Consider the following 9029-nt stretch of genomic DNA (forward strand, 5'->3'; position numbering starts at 1 on the left):
GGTCTGCAACCAACATATCCAGCAGTACATCTCAACATGATCTCATCGTTGCAAGACACAATGACATGTCCTGACAATCTAACTTACAAAATCTTCAATCAAACATATCCAGACAATCACATAACATGCTGATTTTATCCGGGCCTAGAGACATAATCTTCGAAATCAACCTCGGTCACTCAATATCATTTTAGAAGTACAGACCTGAAGATAAAAGGACAGTTACCAGAAGCAAACAGAAACATACCTCAGAAAGTATCATGCAACAAACAAAAATTTCGAGAGCATGCCAAAGGCATACCACAAAATACCAACAAAGTTTTTCAATAGGTAAGAACTACAACCACAAAATAGACATGAACCAGATTCAAATAATTGTGCATGAGTAGCATCCAGATGAGACGCAACACAAACATATAGATGAAGAAAAAAGCATTCCTTTCATGCTCTTTCAAAGCAAAGGCAATCAACTGAAATTCTTTGCTACCACACCAATCCCAGGGTATCCTACCACACAAATCGTCAAAATAGGCCCAACAAACTATGAAGACTGGAGAAGCAGTAGATGGATACTCAAATGCTTTTCAGAGATCGTATATCAAAAACTCTTCAGAAGCAAGGTCAAACTAAGACCATATTTTAGGCAGCCAATGTTCATGATAATAATTCTCAAAGACTATTTACTGTAGGTCTCGATCAAAATACCATGCATCATAATATTGGAGTTCAGTTTTAAGAAGACATCCTACCTTTGATTTGTTCTTCAATAAAAGACTTCCCAATTTCCACAAATAAAGGATCGGATGCCTCAAGAATATATGTGCAACACCACCGTGAGTTGCTGTCAACTCGTACACCTTAATATCACAGAAGAGAATAAAATAAGCGAAATAGCAACACAAAGGGTAACAAGTAAACGAAATATACTGTTGAGATAACTCTTAACATGAAAGTAGGACAGGAAGGGTAACATGGTGAACTATTATGCTCGAATGAATGCAATATTCATTCCTTGGATAAAGCATAAACAAATACAGCATAAACAAATACAGCATAATACTTGGTAATGGTATAATGTTATACTAGCATAAACAAATACAGCAGAATACTTGGATAAAGCAGAACCAGGAATATGACAAGGAAATACCACTTCCCCCCAGCCCCACATATCATCCTAAGTTTGTTTCCATATTTTAAGCAAATTAGGAAACGGTGCAATCAGTAATTAGCACGGTTCGTTTGGCATGGTCTCTAAAACAGTGTGTTTACCATTAGTTTGTTTCACCATATTTCACCACATAACTAAAACAGTACGAACATATAAGCTACTTTCAAGTTGACATTAGTGCCACTTTACTGTCAACAGTCATATATATTGTCGGAAAGATCGATAGTCAAAGATTACAAAGCTCCAATTTCAAATATGGGGGCACCTTATAATCTTATATACATTATCACCAGAGCTATCATATATAATTTGAAACTGGGAAAGCGGCAAATACTTCTATTTTGAAAATTGGGGTATAGATAAGATGCATACGAAATAAAGAAACAATTTGACAGTTTAAACTTTTTAGTGTGAATGTGCTATATTAACGCCGAAACAAGATATCTCGTTTCATCGTTACCTACTCCCTCTGTTCATTAATACAAGACACTTAAGATATTTTAAAGTGGACTAGATATGAACCAAAACCTACACATTAAAACTAGACTAGATACAAACTAAAGTGAGCGAATCTATAAAAGAGCTAAAACGTCTTATAAAAGAGAACGGAGTGAGTATTTGTCTGCATTAAAAATGGCTTCCTATGCTTGGTTTTTGAGCAATAAGGCAAAAAGGTGAGGTGACTGATAAGCTAAAAAAAGTAGAAAGTAACTCCAGCCATAAATAATGTGGAATTAGTTTGATAAACTCGCTAAAAAAAGTCCTACCGGCTTTGTTAGGAACCACAAAGTTCAGATGTTAAGCACTGTACTATTACTCTTAAACAAAGGTGCATCAACTAATTCAGACATTTGGCCAAACTCATGGTTCCTTGGGCTCTCACTCTTCTCCTAAGAATCTGAACCTAGATAATGAAGTACATCTAGTACTCGAGCACTAACATGTTTCTGTTGTTGCTGAAATTCGAATTTGATGGTAAACTAGAATGGTTCGGGGAGAGAATCGAACCTGAATATCTTAAATAATTCATCAATCTCAGAATCACACTGGAAACAAGTGGCTTCCGCTTCATCATTTCTGCAAAGATACAGCCCACCGATCACAAATCAAGCTGGTGTGGAATATTGCCTCGCTCCAAGAATAATTTCAGAGCTCTGTACCATAATGTTACTACCTGAAAAATACTTCCCATAGACATGCCTTGTGAGTTGATGTGCCATGGTGTTGTTTGATACAAGAACAATGAGCTTGTTTAGATGCAAAATCATATGTAGTACATACTAAGATGCAAAATTGTATACTAAGATCCTGCCAAAAGGCGACGTGGTACTGGAACAGTTCTCAATGCGCTTGTAAACGAGTAATAGAAGAAAAATACCTCTTGAGTAAATGTACGAACAGGGATTCCAAAAGCCCCGGCTAAACCAAAGTCTCGCAAGCTTCAAGTGCATTAGTACGCCGATCTACCAATAAATTCTGAGGTTTCAAATCTCGATGAAGAACTCTATGAGAATGACAAGTAAGCAACGCCACGGAGTATCCGATAGAGATATGACTGGAGAAAGAAGAAAACAAGTCACATACTCACATACCAAGATGCAACCAGAAGAAGCTAATGCATTTTGAGTCAAATAAATATGCTAGGAATGAAGGCATAAAGACAAGTACAATAGAATGTAATGCTTGCACTCATGCTATCTTTATTGCTCTTTGTATACCAGTACAAGCCACTTAATAAAAAACAATGTTGCATGAACTTCATGTTTATATATAGTTCGGTTGATCTAAAATATATTGCTACAACGCATACTGTAAGCAAACTCTAACATGACATGCAGAAACATATGCCAAGGAACAGGTAATACTGATCAGTAATCAGAAAATAACAGCATATCAAGAAATGCACCAACTACTTTGACCCAAAAGACCACAGCTCATGGCTGTCAGAAGTGGTAGTTGAAGGAAATAGTGCCAGCTCTGTGTGCACTAACTAGTTACACAAAGACAACACAGAACCGGTACCCACATGGCGGTCATACAGCACGGGATGGGTAGGTGGGCGTCGTGGGAGGGCTCGGGGGAGCAGCGGCGCGGAACAATCTCTCCAGGCAGTAGGCTGAAAAACTTCTTTCCAGCTTTTGAGTTAGCTATTGAGCTTGTAAAATGGCCAGTAACCTTCCCGACTCCGGACAGTATTCCGGTTGCCACTTTCTCGGACATTTTTGTGACCTTCTTAGCCCTGCCGGAAAATATAAGAAATACCAAAATGAGACAACACAATCAGTTTAAGCAAGGAAGCACAAGTTACCTAAAACATCCGGTGAGATCACTAATCAACAAGTGTGACTCGTACCGGCACAGGGTCAAACTCCTTGTACAATATATAATGCATCCTTATGCTAGAGTGAATATTACCTCGCTTACGATTATGTTAAGCATAATGTACTTCGTAATAAAATAATAAAGTTCTCAAAAAGAACAATTTCGTGGTTACAAAAAATATCCCTCGCTTAAGTTACTCCAGTCGAGAAGCTCATAAATTGCAAACTATCTACAATCCCGCAGCATTTCTACACGAATGCTTGGAGTTCTTCCTATACATGACATAAATATGAAACCAAGGAACAGGGAAGCCAAACAACAAGACTAGTAAAATACATGTAATTGCCAGCATGATTGCATGGATAATTTGCAGATATTGCCCCTAATCATCATAAGGTTTACTAACTCGACTGAAATGACACTAGAGAACACTGATATACCCATAATGGCACTACAAGAAGTGAGGAAGTCAGCAATACCTTTTGATTCGCTTCAGCATCTCGGGGGTGACCTCGGCGTCAGTGTCCCCAGGCTGGATTCTCTTCCTGAGGACCTCGTTCCCCCAGTGGAGCCTCTCCACCGTCATGACCCCACACCAGATGATCCCCTTGGCGAGGCCCTCGGCGCCCGGCGCGATGGCCCTGGCGACCGCGCCGCCGTACTCCTCGACGTTTGGCGCGACGGCGGTCCAGTACGCGGCGGCCTCGACCTCGCCGCCCACCCCGCCGGCGAGCCCCTCGCTGCTGGCCACGGAGTGGGCGGAGAAGCTGGTGCAGGCCGCGAGCACGCCGTCGAGGCGCGGGTCGGGGCGCGGGAGCGTGAGGCCGTAGTGGAGCGGGCCGGGCGCCGGGTCGTCAGCGGAGGCTGGGACGGTCAGGGAGAAGGAGTAGTGGCAGGGGTCGTGCTTCACGGCGGCCACGTCGCGGGTCGGAGGGAATTGGACGGGGCCGAGCTGCGCGATGGCGGCGAGGGAGGTGGAGCCGGCCCCGATGCGGAGGAGAGTGAGGTCCCCCGCGGCGAGCGGGTGGCTGCGGTGCCGGTCGATGAGGTGGAGCTGGGTGGCGGGGATGAGGAGGAGGATGTCCTCGGAGGGCGGGGGAGCGGCGGGCGAGTTGGGCGTGCCCGGGGAGGAGGGGATCTCGACGGGGGCGAGGTCCGCCATGGCGAGCGTCGGGTAGAGCGGCGGGGCTGAGGGGGCTGGGTAGCTGGGGCTGGGGTTGTAGGACGCCATGGGGAGAGATTTATGGCCGGGAGGGGAGATCCGTGCGGAGGACGACGGCGGCGGCGAGGTCGGCCGCGGCCGCGTGCGTGGCGACAGAGCGATTAAGGAAGGGACGGAAGCTTGGGGATGGGGAGAGGCGTGTAAAATTTGCATTTAGACCCTTCAAAAAATAACTGCGGGGTGGAGGGAAATGCCGGCACTTTTTTCCAAATGCCAGTAATAAACAACATTGCAGGCACTTCTGAAAAAACTGCCATGAAAAATACCAGCACTTTGGTAAAATGCCAGTAATAAGAAACATTGCAGGCACTTTTCTAAAACTGCCACGAAAAAAATATACCGACACTTTAGTAAAATGCCAATAATAATCTATTATTAATGGCACTCTCTAAAAATGCCAATAATTAGATGGTAATTTGAGGCACTAATCAAAAAGTGCCGCTAAACAGTAGCTTTAGTGGCATATCTGCAATGTGCCGGCAAGAAAAGTGCCGGCAATACTGCCATGTGAGGTAGTGCATGCCCTGGCGCTTCCACGTGCTCAAGTAGGCAGAGGGGCGTCGATGCAGGTGGATTCTCGTCTCCGTCGCCGTCGTCGGTCACGGCCATGTGCTTGATGGAACCGTTCGTACCGGCCATGATCGCAGTTGGATAGATTGCGTGGTTGCCTGGTTAGAGAATACAAGTGGTACCCTAGGCTCATCTGGTCAGTAGAGAAGCAGGACACGGCCTGGAACCGTGATCAGATCAGGGGAACATGATCTTCGTGTGTGCGTGGGTGGTGGGGGTTAAAGTTTTTCTGCATACTAACCGGAGGCTACCGGACGATTCTAGTCCAACAACATACCAAGATTTCGCCATTGCAACCTTATTCGTTACTTATTTAATATGTATTCATAAAACTTTAGAGATGTTTTACTTTCATAATTTATTGTGCATCAATGTAAGGGATGTCTAAAAGAGCTATGCAAAGGGACCTGCTCATAATCCTCCAATGTTACAAAACCTCCCAGCCGCCGCCAGCTTGCCTGTGTGGCACGTGTCCAATTTTAGCTAAAAACCTAACATTGATTCTCTCAGTAAAAAAGAAATCGCTTTTGCTTCATTGAAGCAAAAAAGGTTCGCCTACAAATAAAAGAGAATAAGGCTACAGCTCACTGGGGACCTCGCCAAAAACGTCGTAGAAAACACTTTGTGCTATTGAAGCAAAATCGACCTCGCCAGAGACCTTGTAGCAAAATTTATGTACTAAAGTAGAAAAACCGCAGAACATTTGCAGCAAAAAATATATACTATCGTAGAATCGTCAACTACTTGCCGGCGCACCGCCGACGGCATCCCAGCCCCAGCTAGTAGCATCTATGATCACCTCGAGCAGCAAATTCATTGTTCGCTTGCAGCATCAAACCGCCAACGGCATCTTGAAGCACCGTTGAGAGATCATGGCAGTAGGACCGTCGTGCCCTAGCACCATCGTTATCCTTGGATGGCGGCAACTCTACAGTGCCATGGCAGCACCGCGCCACCGCGTTGACATCACCGCCTCCAGGCCCGCCACTCCATGAACGCACCTCCGTCGCTGCGACATGACAACACCTCCGCCGTGCCATGGCTGCGGCATGCCACCCCTCCGGTAGCATCACCGACCTGCCATAGAAGCACGTCGTCGCTGCCTCTCGCCGCCCAGTCAAGCCGCCCTAGATGCCTGGGAGTCACTCCCACGAGATGCTCTTACGGCAGTAGCAGGGGGATGGAGAGGTCCCCGCGATCTGAGAGACTGACGGTGGCGCAAGGGTAGGAGGCTAGCGCGGCACCGACAGTAGGAACTGAAGGAGGTCGACGCGGAGGCACCATGCGCCATTTCGGAGCGCGTCCATGGCGAAGTGGTCCGCTAGGACGGAATGGAGGCGTCGACGGTTAGAGTGGTCTTGGTGGGGGCGAGAGAGAACGAGCAGTCACTAGGGTTTGAGGAGATAATGGTCAGCATGGGACCCACATGGTAAATGTGGTTAGTTCTCTCCACATGATGGGACGCGTGGCACTCGGCGGAGGCGGCAGCCTCGGAAGGAACTGAAGCCTTTTCCTATACTAAAATAGGTCCTTGATGCGTGTAGTTGACACGTCCGTTGGTAACCCCAAGAGGAAGGTGTGATGCGCACAGCGGCAAGTTTCCCTCAGTAAGAAACCAAGGTTTAATCGAACCAGTAGGAGTCAAGAAGCACGTTGAAGGTTGATGGCGGCGGGATGTAGTGCGGCGCAACACCAGAGATTCCGGCGCCAACGTGGAACCCGCACAACACAACCAAAGTACTTTGCCCCAACGAAACAAAGTGAGGTTGTCAATCTCACCGGCTTGCCGTAACAAAGGATTAACCGTATTGTGTGGAAGATGATTGTTTGCAAGAAAACAGTAAAACAAGTATTGCAGCAGATTTGTATTTCAAGTATAAAAGAATGGACCGGGGTCCACAGCTCACTAGAGGTGTCTCTCCCATAAGATAAAAGCATGTTGGGTGAACAAATTACAGTCGGGCAATTGACAAATAGAGAGGGCATAACAATGCACATACATGTCATGATAAATATAGTGAGATTTAATTGGGCATTACGACAAAGTACATAGACCGCTATCCAAACATGCATCTATGCCTAAAAAGTCCACCTTCGGGTTATCGTCCGAACCCCTTCCGCATTAAGTTGCAAAACAACATGACAATTGCATTAAGTATGGTGCGTAATGTAATCAATAACTACATCCTCGGACATAGCATCAATGTTTTATCCCTAGTGGCAACAACACATCCACAACCTTAGAACTTTCCGTCACTCGTCCCGCATTTAATGGAGGCATGAACCCACTATCGAGCATAAATACTCCCTCTTGGAGTTAAGAGCAAAAACTTGGCCGAGCCTCTACTAATAACGGAGAGCATGCAAGATCATAAACAACACATAGGTAATAACTTGATAATTAACATAACATAGTATTCTCTATCCATCGGATCCCGACAAACACAACATATAGAATTACAGTATAGATGATCTTGATCATGTTAGGCAGCTCACAAGATCCAACAATGAAGCACAATGAGGAGAAGACAACCATCTAGCTACCGCTATGGACCCATAGTCCAGGGGTGAACTACTCACTCATCACTCCGGAGGCGACCATGGCGGTGAAGAGTCCTCCGGGAGATGAATCCCCTCTCCGGCAGAGCTGCCGGAGGAGATCTCCGAATCCCCGAGATGGGATTGGCGGCGGCGACGTCTCAGTAAGGTTTTCCGTACCGTGGCTCTCGGTACTGGGGGTTTCGCGACGGAGGCTTTAAGTAGGCGGAAGGGCAACGCGGTGGGCCACACGAGGGCCCCACACGACAAGCTGGCGCGGCCAAGGGCCAGGCCGCGCCGCCCTAGTGTGGCGGAGCCTCGTGGCCCCACTTCGACTCCCCTTCGGTCTTCTGGAAGCTTCGTGGCAAAATAGGACCCTGGGCGTTCATTTCGTCCAATTCCGAGAATATTTCGTTACTAGGATTTCTGAAACCAAAAACAGCAGAAAACAAAGAATCGGCTCTTCGGCATCTTGTTAATAGGTTAGTTCCAGAAAATGCACGAATATGACATAAAGTGTGCATAAAACATGTAGATATCATCAATAATGTGGCATGGAACATAAGAAATTATCGATACGTCGGAGACGTATCGCATCCCCAAGCTTAGTTCTGCTCGTCCCGAGCAGGTAAAACGATAACAAAGATAATTTCTGAAGTGACATGCCATCATAACCTTGATCATACTATTTTAAACATATGTAATGAATGCAGCGATCAAAACAATGGTAATGACATGAGTAAACAAGTGAATCATAAAGCAAAGACTTTTCATGAATAGTACTTCAAGACAAGCATCAATAAGTTTTGCATAAGAGTTAACTCATAAAACAATAAATCAAAGTAAAGGTATTGAAGCAACACAAAGGAAGATTAAGTTTCAGCGGTTGCTTTCAACTTATAACATGTGTATCTCATGGATAATTGTCAACATAGAGTAATATAACAAGTGCAATATGCAAGTATGTAGGAATCAATGCACAGTTCACACAAGTGTTTGCTTCTTGAGGTGGAGAGAAATAGGTGAACTGACTCAACATAAAAGTAAAAAGAATGGTCCTTCAATGAGGAAAGCATCGATTTATATTTGTGCTAGAGCTTTTATTTGAAAACATGAAACAATTTTGTCAACGGTAGTAATAAAGCATATGAGTTATGTAAATTATATCTTACAAGTTGCAAGCCTCATGCATAGTATACTAATAGTGCC

The 9029-nt window shown here is 45.1% G+C and overlaps 1 protein-coding gene across 1 annotated transcript; it reads right to left on the bottom strand.

Annotated features, from left to right (window-relative positions):
• Positions 1–2990: 2990 nt before the first annotated feature.
• On the bottom strand, positions 2991–4721 carry LOC124695904 (protein EARLY-RESPONSIVE TO DEHYDRATION 7, chloroplastic-like). Its single transcript, XM_047228709.1, has 3 exons — positions 3970–4721; positions 3191–3407; positions 2991–3032 (listed from the first exon to the last, which is right to left on the bottom strand). The coding sequence occupies exons 1-3, from the start codon at positions 4719–4721 to the stop codon at positions 2991–2993; spliced, it is 1011 nt and encodes a 336-aa protein (XP_047084665.1).
• Between the last annotated feature and the right edge of the window lie 4308 nt (positions 4722–9029).

This window comes from Lolium rigidum, chromosome 3, assembly GCF_022539505.1.
Source record: "Lolium rigidum isolate FL_2022 chromosome 3, APGP_CSIRO_Lrig_0.1, whole genome shotgun sequence".
Lineage (NCBI taxonomy): Eukaryota > Viridiplantae > Streptophyta > Magnoliopsida > Poales > Poaceae > Lolium > Lolium rigidum.